The sequence below is a fragment of the Lissotriton vulgaris genome, chromosome 1_1 (genome assembly GCF_964263255.1).
Source record: "Lissotriton vulgaris chromosome 1_1, aLisVul1.2, whole genome shotgun sequence".
In the NCBI taxonomy this organism is placed as follows: Eukaryota; Metazoa; Chordata; class Amphibia; order Caudata; family Salamandridae; genus Lissotriton; species Lissotriton vulgaris.
Window position 1 is genome coordinate 1,614,335,791 of NC_141685.1, and position 14,102 is coordinate 1,614,349,892.

Here is a 14,102-nt window from a genome sequence, read left to right on the forward strand (position 1 = left end):
CTTCCTTTCACATCTATTTTGTGAGTGCTCATATGGCACTTAACATCATAACATCACCTTATTCATACCCAATGTTATCTTTAATACATGGTGTCATTTTGTCTCCCTTTCTGTTTTTGCAGCTTGTCACCCATGTTCCTATACCCTTATCCTTGGATATCCGATATGTTTAACATTGTCTCATGAAACATCTGTGGACTTGGGCATCTGGTTAAAAGACAAAAGGTACTTTCTCATTTGTATAAGCTTTCCTCCCAAATTGCCTTTTTCCAGGAAACAAATTTTAATGATGTAGAATTGGTTAACATGAAACTACAATGAGTTGGCTAGGTTTTTCCCCCCAGCTACTCACTGTAAAGGTAGTGTTGCTATTCTCTGCCATAAAGCTTTGGAAGTACAAGTTATATCTACTGAATGTGTGGCTCAATGGTTAGAGCGGCAGACCCTGATGCAGAGGTCTAGCCTGGGATCAGGGTTCAATTCACTGCCTCGGCGGGTCTTGGGCTCAAAAATTCCACAGACCTGATAATTCTCGCCTCGGTGCCTATTCCAATCATGGTGTCCCACTCTGCAACTCTGGGCAATAGCTTGCCTCATCTCCACAACGCCCCCCACAACGCTAAGGATGCCTGGCCTCCACCTTGGGGGTGCCCAGGAGTGGACGCCTCACAGGGAAAGCCAGGATGGGTTCCACAGCGGTATTCGTACAAGCGCCTTGAGACCCTTGCGGGTGAGTAGTGCGCTATACAAGTATCAATTTACATTTAATGTGATACTGATGGTTGACGTGTATTGGTTGATGCCATTATCCATAATAAACACATTTCTTTATTTAGTGTCTATGGACCAGTCAAAGCTAACCTTGATTTGGTTGGTTCTGGAGATTGAGCACCCTTTGTGGATTGGCGTAAGCTGTTCCTGATACTAAGTTTCGCTGTACCTGGAGTGGTTGGAGATGCGATTTTGTTGCATTGATAGTGAAGCCCAATAGGTGAATTTGGTTGAGCTTGATTGTCTATTAGACATTTTGCTTTCCTTGGACTCCTGATCAGCCAGTCCTCTAGGTAGGTAAAGACATTCATGTTTTCCCTTCGTAATTTTGCTGCTACTACCGCTAAGCATTTTGTGAACACCTTTGGGTTGTTGTTACCCCAACTGGTAACACCTTCAACTGATAATGATGTCCACTTACCACAAACTGTAGATATTTGCGGTGTGCTGGGTGGATTGGAATGTGGAAGTAAGCATCCTTCAGTTTTAACGCAGTCATGAAGTCACCCTCTTGTAGTAGTGGTATTACATTTTGCAAAGTGACCATATAGAAGTGTTGGGATAGTATGTAGTGACTGAGTGGGCGCAGATCCAGAATGGGCCATAGTAGCCGTCTTTCTTTGATATGAGGAAATAAAGGGAATAGACTACTTTGTTTTGGTTTGAGTGGGACTAGTTCTATGGCCCCTTTTAGAATGCATTTACTTCCTTCAGCAGATGTAGATGTAGTGGATCTAACATCTGCCATTTTTGGAGGGATATATGGTGGTTGTTCAGTTAGTTCTAGGCAATATCCCTGCCTGATTATTTGTAGAACCCATTGGTCTGATGTGATGTTTGGCTACAACTGGTGGAATTGTGGTAGCCTTCCCCCACCAGGTATTTTGTGCTCGGAGGGAAGTGTGGGCAAGTCATATAGTCGGGGTGTGGAGGTGCCGATGTTGGGGGTACTTCTACCTCAGCCCCTGTTTTTGTGTCCACCTCTATAGTGTCCACACCTTTGCTGGTGATACAGCTGTTGCTTGTGCTGTTATGTGGTATTTTTTGGGGTATAGGCTTTTGCTGGCCCTCGCCCTTTGTTACACCGAAAGGGTTGTTGCTTTCGAGGTAGTGTTTGTAATCGACCCATGGATTTGGCTGTATCGGTGTCCTTTATTTTCTCTAGTGTGCGAAAGTGTTTCCACTAGGAAGTCAGTTGGCTCCTCTGGTGTGTGCATGGAGAGCTTGTGGTACTTCGCCGCTCTTTGGATGACACTGTGGTATGAGGATGTGCCACCTGGTTGTGACGCCTTAGTAGGTACTGGCGGCTACTATGTCTAGGACAGGCTGGACCACATCATAGTCATCCTATGGGTAAAGGGTATGGTGAGTGTCCTGTGTTCCTTTGGAATCTGTTCTCCTCTTCCTCCTTTTGTGGAGAGGGCAAGTGTAGTGACTCTGGGGGGCTGAATGTCATTGGGCTTGTGGCCCTGTGATCTTGTGGCACTGTTTTTGGTGGAGGCTGTTGCAAGGGTTGTTCCCGAGCCCGTCTCTTGGAATTTTCTTTACATTTTTCTACCATAACTTGTTGCAGTGCTCCAATGAAAATACATGGTTCTTCACTAGCTCTTTGTGTCTTGCTTCTTTAGAGCCATTAATGTGTCCTCAGAAACTTTGTGTGGCTTTGGAACCCCAGAGATGAGATTTTTATTCTGGCTAGAAGAGTGTCAATGTTGTTTTTCAGCCCTCGGAACTGAGGGCTGTTTCGATTCAGAGGTGCTCGAGCCCGAGCATTTCTTCGATCCGAGGTTTTTTTTGGGGTAGCAGCCTGCTTGGCATCCTCCATTGCCAATGTGTCTGCCGGAGCCAACGTATGATTCGGTGCTGGTGGCTCAGTTGGTGCCGACTTGTGCTTCAGTGCTGGCGTAGTGTCCGAGCAGTCCCCGTGCTGTGGCCTTGTTGCGCAATTGGGATTGAGAATGTTCCCATCCCTTCTTCGCTCCGAGGCATGCTCACGGTGTCAGGCTGAGCCCGAGGGCTGTGGGGCACCATGGCATGGCAGCAGTGGTGGAGATGAGTGTAAGATAATTTTTACACAGAGGTCAACGGTATGTGGTGTTGTCTTGGTTCACGGTCCAAATACAGTGATCCGCCTCAGCAATGTGGGCCCTCTATATGCACCAGAGCTTGTTCTTCGCCAGAGGATGAATCAGAAGTACGTAGTGGGGGCTGGCGATGACCATCCCACCTCCTACCAGTGCACTTGCCTCGCTTTCCAAGTCGATGTCATGTGAGAACTCCGCCTCGCCCGCCAAATCCATAGAGTGTGCCAGGCGTCGATCCCTATGGCCCCAAAGTGTCATTTTGTTTTTGAAATATGCACAAGTCATGCAATTGTTTTCTTTCTACTACAGAGATAGGCACAAATTACACACTTTGTGTGTGTCAGAGTGTCTGTATTTGTCCAACCACCAAGGGCACAGTTGAAAGAGGTCCCTCTTTGCCTCCATCACCCGGAGACGGTCTTTCTCAATGGGTGTGTGAGTATTTGGTGCTGGGTAATCGGTCCCCAGCACCTAGGATCCGTATGTGTTGTCTACTGGATCTCTGGTTGCGTCTTTTTTTTACCGTGAGCAAGGTGGGCGTTGAATGCTGCAGAGCTCTGATGTAGTTCGTCCGAGCCCGATGTCGGAAACGAAAAACTTTTTAACAAAGTTGCAGCTGAATATGCGCAATACCTCAAGGGGGAGGAGAAACCACGCACGACGCCGAACATAAAACTTCCTCGAGGAAAAACGACTTGCAAAGTGGGGCCAACACTAAATGGCAGGAGTATGCTCAGCATGTGTCTCTGCAGCCAACACCCGCTACAAATTCAAGAGTTTCTTATTAATACTACCACTCAAGACATATAAACTTGAATGATTAACCTTGATCTTAAACCCTTGCCAAGCGCCTGATTACATAAGTTTAGGTCCCACAGCCACAAGACTTTTGGACTCTGCATAGGCATTGGGTGACCAAAGAGCTTTAGAGCACAGATCTCAACTTCAGAGATGTACAAAGAGAGACTTGTGATATAACTGAAAGGAACAAACAAATGCCATAAAAGAAAATAGTTTTAAACAAACTAATCCTGGACCAGATATTCAAAATTGTTAGTAGTTGTAAACCCTTCGATTTGCTAAATGTAAGGGCCTGCAACCACTAAAAGGTTTTATCCTAAATATCAAACCGATCTTAAGAGGTAGTAAAGATTTACTGATTCCTAAAATGGGTCTCAAACTAGATACCAAATTGCCTTTTGGATCCCTTCCCCTTTGTGCATTTTTGTAAACGTTTCATTGAGACTAGGCAGTGGTCAAAACCTGTTTTTCTTAAAAGCAACCCCACTTCCTTTAAGAAAAACAGGCTACTTTAAATAAAATCCTTTATTTAAACACAATCACGAAGATAATTGACTACTGACCATTGCAGGCTCCCTTACGAGACTGTGTCCAATCAGAGGGAGCCACAAGTTGCGACCTACCTCATGAATATTGATGAGGTTGGTCGAATTGCAATCCACTATGAATCAAAATTTTATACTGACCTTTTCGTAGAAAGGTCTGTTCACAAAATGCAATTCTGATTGCAAAAATAATGGTCATAAATTACAACCATGTTTTAGCCCAGTGCAATAATTGATCCAGCCTCTTTTTCTGAAAGGGGTTGTAGTCTGTTTTACAGGAGTTTTTGGGGAATCATACTTTCGATGGCGAGCCTCTTTTGCTTCAGGTTTTTATACAGGTACAAAATACTTTATCTATGGCACAAAATTAACGAGTCAAAAAGATCTTGTTGAACAGTCAGTCAAAAAAACATGAATCAATACAACAGTCAATATGATCATTCTTGATGGCAATGTTTCTCTTAAACAGTGTACACAAGCACATTTGACACTGGTGAAGTAAATCCCAATGCATCAGGCCCTGTCTGAATTTGAAGATGCTAGAGTGGGCAGTGATAAGGATGTTATCCCAGACAGACTTGTGTCCAAGGGACCAACTCTGATATGCGGAAATATTTGTGTCAATACCATCAATCTATACAGAGGCAGTAGTGACTCATCACCACTCCACCCTAGTTCTCCAGTCTTATCTACACCTAGCTGTTCTGACCCCCTGCCCTGTCTTACCTCCCAGAGGTGTCCACCGATGGGAGCATCGGCCCAGGAATGCTCAACGTTCGCGCCCAACTTCCCATTCTGAAAGACTATGAGGGTGAAGGATTTATCAAACCACCTGAAACAAGGCAGAAGCATTAGGTAGACAGAAAGTAGTGTTGTTTTATGGTGTGTTTATGTGCAGAGAGTAAGAGTTTGATGAATAAAAAAAAGTGAGTTGTATGTACACAGTTTTGGTTAGGAGGTAACCGTCCACACCTGTCACAGCACTTCCCATGGAGGAGGGACTTGGCATATTTGTCCATGTATCGGTCCTGCCCTTTCTCATTACCATTGGCCTCCTCATCCAAAGTCATAAAGAAGGCTGCACTCTCCACCGCATCAAGAGAGGTCTTGTTCTTCCCCTTCTGGAAGAACTCAGCACGGGCTTTTGCCCAGGGAATTCTGAAGAGATAGAAAGAAAAAAAAGATCATGAGCAGGAACACACAAGAAGAGGGGCAGAGCAGAGAGAACACAAGAGAAACGAGCTACCACTAAAGGAGAGAAGAAAAACGAAACATAAAATAACATAAGATGAAGAACGAAGAAGAGGTATGTGGGCCATTTTGTGCATTAATCTGAAAAGTGCATTGTTAATAGTGTGCTAAACAAGCACTCAACACCCAACTCTACATGTGTACACTGATATGATACTAGTGCCATTGAAACGAGTTAAAGTGCATTTTCCTGGCTTATGTTAACTAGGACTCAGCTAGGCCTCAATGCCACATTACTCAAAATGGATGTCATATTCACTGCCCATTATCTCTGCTGCACAGAGTCAAGCAAGTCATGTTTTTTCTTTTCTGAAAGGCACTGTCCTGGAAGAAAACTCCGTAGCATAGGCTCACTAATATAACATTTTACTACAGAATTCTGAAGGCTTTTGATCAGTTACGCTCTGGGTGCACTGCCCGTTTATACGCACACCAGTAAGGAATTGTTATTTGAACAGGTGCAAAACGGCGAGTGGAAAAAACCTTGAACCACTCAATAGAGTAGAAAGAAACTACCCCTACATGAACAAACTCGGTTGCCGATGCACTCAAGACGGTGTATACACTGTTAAGTAACAATATACAAACAAAGATAGTAACAAAATGACAGAAGTATCAAAACAAAAACTCTCATGAAGAGTAAATCTTGGAGTCTTTAATGTAGCAAACAGCCAGCCGACACGTGTTTCATCGCACTCGCGATTCCTCAGGGCTGAAATGAACAGAAAGTTGACAATGGAGCATGTATCTCGCAAGATTATAATATACAATAAGACCTGGTTACATGGTCTTGCATGCTCAGTTTTTGCTTCTACTCCAGTGAGTGTACAAAAATACATCTTTGATTCCTGAGTGCCACCCCAACACGTCCGTGTCGTAAGTGTGCAAATTACCACTATTATCACTAAACGTGCAGTTAAATCGTGATTTGTGCACTAATACGTAGGTGTAGCAGAATTATTATTCTTAGGAGACAGAGTCTCTGGCTAAAAAGTGATCTATCTGTGTACGACTCAGTCATACTACATGCTCAGTGCATCTGTGAGTGGTGTAGAAACTCTGGACCTAAGGGTGTGTACGTCACATACCTAGATGGCTGTGTTCAGATCAGGAAGGTCTAGTAATTCAACACGGAGAAAAGAAGAACACTCTTCTTTTCTCTGTGTTGAATTACTAGACCTTCCTGATCTGAACACAGCCATCTAGGTATGTGACGTACACACCCTTAGGTCCAGAGTTTCTACACCACTCACAGATGCACTGAGCATGTAGTATGACTGAGTCGTACACAGATAGATCACTTTTTAGCCAGAGACTCTGTCTCCTAAGAATAATAATTCTGCTACACCTACGTATTAGTGCACAAATCACGATTTAACTGCACGTTTAGTGATAATAGTGGTAATTTGCACACTTACGACACGGACGTGTTGGGGTGGCACTCAGGAATCAAAGATGTATTTTTGTACACTCACTGGAGTAGAAGCAAAAACTGAGCATGCAAGACCATGTAACCAGGTCTTATTGTATATTCTAATCTTGCGAGATACATGCTCCATTGTCAACTTTCTGTTCATTTCAGCCCTGAGGAATCGCGAGTGCGATGAAACACGTGTCGGCTGGCTGTTTGCTACATTAAAGACTCCAAGATTTACTCTTCATGAGAGTTTTTGTTTTGATACTTCTGTCATTTTGTTACTATCTTTGTTTGTATATTGTTACTTAACAGTGTATACACCGTCTTGAGTGCATCGGCAACCGAGTTTGTTAATATAACATTTTGTCAAGGATCTTCTGCTTGCACGCAGTATTGCATTAATTCACAGTGGTTCACTGTTGTTTATATAAGTAAGTTGTTTTGACACTTCTGGATGATGTTATTTTAGCTGAATTAATGTTCATGAAGTGGATTAGTGCTTAGATGCTAACACTGCATGACAATTTTAAAATGCACATTTTAATTTGCTGAAAACGTATTTCTTTGCTCACACCACAATGATTCTATACTTTTCATAATTTTAAATGGGGGGGGGGGGGGATTTCTTATAAAAACCTTCGATTTTGGGAGTGAGTCAGAACTCTAGAAGACTTTCTGGAGGAGATTTTTCTCTCATCTCCAGGAGTAATACATGTGTATCGCTGTTGCCCGGCACCCATGGACTTAACAGGGGCCCACCCATCCCAAATATGAACTGACCATATGAGCATTATGTACTCCATTTCAAGGTGTTTCATACTATCATAATAAGGACCCTGTTTTCATACTTTATTTATGATTGGTTTTATTTTTTGCATGATGAATATCATAATGTTGAACACTTGAGTAACTTGACCTAAGCCATGTGCTATTATATTAAGGTCCATGTCTTATGCCTGCACAACTTTGATAACTCGTGATTTCTTTTGTTTTAAGGTGCTTATGTAGATAACAAATCTGATTAGTTATAAAAACCATTGTATAATTGGTAACATGAAGGCCTGCATCCATTATTATTGTGTTTCCTGTACCCGTCTGACAACAGCCATTGATTTGATCTGTGCATTTTGTTACAGGATTAACACGTTTATCCAGTTACATTTACGTTCTTTAAGGAGTAAATATGTTTTTAATTCTAGAAGGGAATTAGTACTTTAAGCACTTGTTTTTCTTCTCTGTTGATATCTGTCCACAACAAAGCTTGGAACGCATACTGCATTCCAAGCCTCGCTTTCATCTTATCCTTGAAAGCATATCCCAAGTGTGCGCTCTGCGAGACATCGTTTACCACGCATCCATTTCAACGTGGTACTATTACATTGTGGTTTTCACTTCGCAAGTCGTTACACCGACTTGCACTGGAAGGCGCTGTTGACTAAGCAACAGTGTAAATTACAGTTTCCAACACCTTCCCTACTGTATGTAGACTGGGGTTGGAATAGTAATTCACACAATTCCTAAGTCCAGCGCCCTTCCAGCACAAGTCGATGTAACGGCTTACGCTGTGAAAACCGCAATCTAACAGACCGCGTTGAAATGGGCTTCGATGTATCGTCATAAATTCCGCTCTGCGAGACATCGTTTACCATGCATCCATTTCAACGTGGTACTATTACATTGTGGTTTTCACTTCGCAAGTCGTTACACCGACTTGCACTGGAAGGCGCTGTTGACTAAGCAACAGTGTAAATTACAGTTTCCAACACCTTCCCTACTGTATGTAGACTGTTGTTGGAATAGTAATTCACACTATTCCTAAGTCCAGCGCCCTTCCAGCACAAGGTGATGTAACGACTTACGTTGTGAAAACCGCAATCTAACAGACCGCGTTGAAATGGGCTTCAATGTATCGTCATACATCCCGCTCTGCGAGACATCGTTTACCACGCATCCCTTTCAACGTGGTACTATTACATTGTGGTTTTCACTTCGCAAGTCGTTACACCGACTTGCACTGGAAGGCGCTGTTGACTAAGCAACAGTGTAAATTACAGTTTCCAACACCTTCCCTACTGTATGTAGACTGGGGTTGGAATAGTAATTAATAAGTCCAGCGCCCTTCCAGCACAAGTCGATGTAACGACTTACGTTGTGAAAACCGCAATCTAACAGACCGCGTTGAAATGGGCTTCGATGTATCGTCATACATCCGTGCGCTTTTGCTTGGAATAGACAGTAACGGAGACACAGTAGCTGTTGTGTTATTGGAGGATCCTCTCCCTGGCCGTTTTCAAAGTAGTTTGGTTGCCGATTGTGGCCTAACCATTTCAGTGCATGGTTAATCTGCCAGATCCACGCTGATTTAATTAATTTCTTGTATTTGTGACCCTTACCCTTTAGCCTAACAGGTTGCCTGTATGTTGGCACTCCTACTCATGGGTATATTCCTGTCTTTAAGGGATCCTTTAAGTATTTATTGTTTACAAACTGTTGTTTGCAGTGTCTTATTATCTCTTTTATCTTGTCCATATTGCAGACGTCATCCCTGAATGAGTTATTATCATTATTTCTTTTCACTAGGGTGTGCATGTGCCACTCTGCACATATTTCTAAGGGCTTTACAGATATTTCCTGCTTGTAAGACAAATTAACATTCTTCCACATTCTTTATCTCTCTTCTTTCTATTTCCTTTTTAGTATGTCCCCTCATATTTTTAGTCCTGGTGAGACCCTAATATGCTACCCAAGGATCCAAATGTCATCGGCATTCTTTAGTGACAGTCAAACAGCGAATCTTTATATTTTAATGCAGAATGATTTGCTAACTCTATAAGTTGTTTGTTACTTTTACGAAACCTTGTGCCTCCCAGTGGATTGTGATTACTCTTTAAGTTTGGGCTTTGGCATTGAGTTTAAGTGTTGCAGTAATGTTTTTTGCTTGATCTACATGTCTAAATTGCTCTCTGTTTTTTCATCAAAGGTAGTCTGACATGTTCTAATTTATATATGATGTATATGTCGTGTGCATGAGACTATTAAGTTTGTTTGTTGTAAATAATTGTTTTGTAAATGATACCAATGTGAAACATTGACCTAAGAAAATTTCATTTAAAAAAAAGTGGAAGGTTAGCGCACTGAAAGGATTCTGAGCATGGAACCTCATTGGGATCTCCCAACTGGGGAACATGTGGACCGGTGAGCACATACCCACCTTCCAAGATCTGCAGACCAGACACTCCCAGACACTCCCTGCACCCATCACTTTATACAGATATTTACAGCTGCGCCATGCCTCTCCGCTCACACATACCGGATGGCACACCGCTACAGGGGTATAGTCCAGGGAACCTGGGAAGGGGAGGAATTTCGCGTATCTATCGCTCTCTAACCAACAACACCCTAACTACACTAGATCAGCTCAGAAGAGGCTGGGAAGGCTGGGTGGGACCACTTAAGGAGGAAGATTGGAGGGACGCGCTGATGGTGCCCAAGACAATCACTGCCTCAGCTAGGCTCCGTCTGATCCAACTATACTATGTGCAAACAGCATATTTAACCTGTGCACGCCTTCATAATGCTGGTTTGAACCCAACTGCATCCTGCGCGAACTGTGGACCTAGCCCCTCCTGGGGTGGCATTGGGAATGCATAGAACAAGAGCTCACAGAGGTCTTGGGTTGGGAGGTTCCACACAACCCACTAAACTCACTCCTGTGAATTACGGACGGCTTGGATGGGTCCAGAAATGAAAAAAACTGTTCTCTAATAGGGCTATGATCGTAGCCAAAAGAGACATAGCTCCCAGCTGGAAGCTTTCCAATCCAGCTACTGTCGCGAAGTGACGCAGGGGAGTGGACTGGTGTGTCGTACAAGAGAAACCCCTACACGAAGCTTGGGGTTGTCCGACTAAGCACCGTAAGGTTTGGGGCAAATGGCTGGGGCAGGTAGACCAGATAAGCTTTCCTCGACTGACTGTATGTATCACATGGGACCCCTTGGGGTTTTCAGCTACCATGGTTTGGTATCCAAGCAAATGTGGAACTTCTTATCGTTATAGAGATGTACTGTACTGCTGGTCTGTTTACCTTTGTCTAAAATCAATAAAATTGTTTATCAAAAAAAGAAAAAGTGAACCATTGAAGTCACAATTATTTTTGGGTAGCAGAGGATGGCTTACGAGATAAAGCATGGCTTTCAAGATTCCTTTGCTGTCCAGTCACTTATCTGGCCCTCTGTTTACATTCCTGTGCCCACTCTTGGAATTATTTGCTGAGTTTCTGATGCTGCAGTGCTGTTCCTGAGCAAAAAGGATTGTGAGTTAGTAGGGCAAAATTATTCTTGAGATTGAGAGTGGTCAATATGCTAATAATGCATTGTGAGATTCAAATTTAGGGTGCAGTTTTTCTTGAGTGTTATTGGTTCAGTTGGTGTTTTGATCACTGTGATTTAGATGTATGTCACATTTGTGATTTGAGTCAAAAATGTTTTAGTTTGCATTTTGTTGATTAAGGAATCAAATTAGCCATAATGTAAGATCTTGAGATATTATTGTTGAAGTTGTTTTTAAAGTGGTAGTGTGATTTGCAAAACATTGCATTCACAAGGGATACGTTTTTTCTGAATGGATGAGTTTTCTTTTAGGTTTTGAGTGTTTTATCTAGGTTGGTGTTATTTGCTCTTCGGTGCACAGGATTAAGTAAATAATAAAAGGTGACTGCCGTTGGATAGGAATCTACTTCGGTGTCAATTAAGGTCGACTAGCGCCATGAAAGTGCAAGTCTATTTTCTATTGATCACAAGATTCTCTTTGTTTAACATGCACATTTTTTTCTCATTTTTACTTTGAGCAGATAAGATTTTTATTTATTTATTCGTGTGTGTTCTGTGACAGGAAAAGGCTGTGTATTGTCTTTAGCTTTCATGGAAAAACTCCACTGGAATTGGTTAACCACCTGAGGAGTCTCTCTAGCATTGGTGAGACGTCACCATAGAGTTAAGCTGGCATTGGTTGGTTGCTGCTATAGTTTGCACTGTGATTGGCTGTTGTTTTGTTAAGACTTTGAATTATTTTGACCAAACATAATGGATGCAGTATTGAAAAAGCCAAAAGTTCCTAGCATACCTGCTATGCAGGGAGAGAAGATCTCTCTAGAAGTCTTGCCTGCGTACGAAATGGCATGGGCCTGATGTATATGTTCACAAACAATGTTCCCCTAGGAATCACTTTAACATTAGTGTCTTTAGCCTAACCATGGTTCGAAATAAATCCAATACATACAAAACCATAGATCATTTGAATACTTTCTTAATAAGGAAAATGCAACTTACCAGTATGAATCTGTTCTTGGCATGTAGGGCTGCAGAACCACACACTGTTGCATTAGATCAACATCTGGTGGTGGGCCCGGATGATTACACTTTGTTGTGGTCTTGGAAGAGTCTTTTTCTGCTAGGTGACTCCTCCCTTAGACCGTAGTGCGCATGGACATCGACTCCATCCTCAGATTGTTTTCGCCATTGGGTAAATGATGGAGTTGTATCAGTACAGATAAGGATGACCATGTATTGTGTATCTACATGAGATAATACTGGAACAGATATAGGTAGCCGGGGAGGCATGTGTGGTTCTGCAGCCCTACATGCCAAGAACAGATGCATACTGGTAAGTAGCATTTTCCATCCGAGGCATATGGGCTGCAGACCGCACACTGTTGCATAGATTGCACAGCAGTTTCTCCCTTAGCGGCGGTCACCCACATCTGTTGCAGTAGTTTGAAATAATGTTTTGAGTACAGCCTGGCCCACACTTGCTTGTTGTTTAGCCTGCACATCTACACAGTAGTGTTTTGTAAATGTGTGCGTAGTAGACCATGTAGCTGCTTTGCAGATATCATCTAATGGTATATTTCCTAAGAATGCCATAGATGCTCCTAATTTACGTGTAGAATGAGCTCTAGGAAGAATGGATAGAGTGCATTTTGATTTTTGGTAACAAATTTGAATACAATTAACAATCCATCTAGCAATGCCTGATTAGAAATAGGATTGCCTTTATGAGGAGGTGAAAAGGACACAAACAGTTGTTTAGTCTTACGAAAACTTTTTGTCCTATCGATGTAGTATAGAATTGCTCTATTTACATCTAATGTGTGTAGAGCTCTTTTAGCATACGGTTGGCGGTGGTGGAAAAAATACTGGCAACTCAATTGATTGGTTGATATGGAAGGGTGAAATGACCTTTGGCAGACACTTAGGATTTGTTTTGTGAACCACTTTATTATGATGAATTGTATAAATGGTTCTTGAATTGTTAATGCCTGGCAGTTACCTCACTCTTCTGAGTGAGGTAACTGCTACTAAAAAAGCAACTTTCCATGTAAGAAAATGTAACACACACTTATGCAATGGTTCAAAGGGCGGACCCATAAGTCTTGTGAGAACAATATTTAAATCCCATACTGGAGAAGGTGGTATTCTGGGAGGAATTATTCTTTTAAGCCCTTCCATAAACGCTTTGATTTCAGGTACTCTAAACAATGACAAATGTCTGTTTTGGAGATATGCCGCTAGAGCAGCAAGATGTAATCTGATTGAGGAGTACGCTAAATTAGATCTTTGTAGATGTAAGAGATAGCATATGATGTTCTGTATAGAAACATCTAATGGGTTAACATTGTTATTTGTGCAGTAGACATCAAATCTTTTCCACTATGCTGCATAGCATGCTCTAGTGGTAGGACGTCTTGCTTCCTTAATAACGTCCATGCAGTCAGGAGGTAAGTTCAGATATCCAAACTCCAAGACCTCAGGAGACATATCGCTAGATTGAGCTGCATTGGGTCTGGAAGCATAATCTCTCCATGGTTCTGTGTTAGCAGATGTGAGGAGAGTTTTAGTTTGTAATGTGGTAGTACAGAGAGCTGTAGTAGCGCTGTGTACCATGGTTGTCTGGCCCACGTTGGTGCTATGAGAATCAATGTGAGAGAATGTTGCCTTAGTTTGCGTACCACTAATGGAATTAGTGGGAGAGGTGGAAAAGGGTATGCAAATTTGTTTGACCAGTTCATCCATACCGCATTACCTTTGGATAATGGGTGTTGGTATCTGGCGACGAAGCTTGGGCATTTGTGGCTGTGGTGTGTGGCAAACAGATCTATCTCTGGTTGTCCCCACTGTTGAAAAAAATGTCTGAAGAACTTGAGGATGAAGCTCCCATTTGTGTATCTGTTGTCTC

General features: G+C 42.4%; 1 protein-coding gene across 2 annotated transcripts in view; it reads right to left on the bottom strand.

The window, feature by feature from the left end:
- CPT1B (carnitine palmitoyltransferase 1B) overlaps positions 1-14,102 on the bottom strand; it is a 243,969-nt gene that overhangs the window by 76,232 nt on the left and 153,635 nt on the right. For both annotated transcript variants that reach the window (XM_086918762.1, XM_086918772.1), the window contains exons 11-12: positions 5,174-5,359; positions 4,928-5,033 (exon numbers count right to left, since the gene is read on the bottom strand). In XM_086918762.1, coding sequence (XP_086774888.1) covers positions 4,928-5,033; positions 5,174-5,359 — 292 coding nt within the window. The remainder of the gene's footprint in view (positions 1-4,927; positions 5,034-5,173; positions 5,360-14,102) is intronic.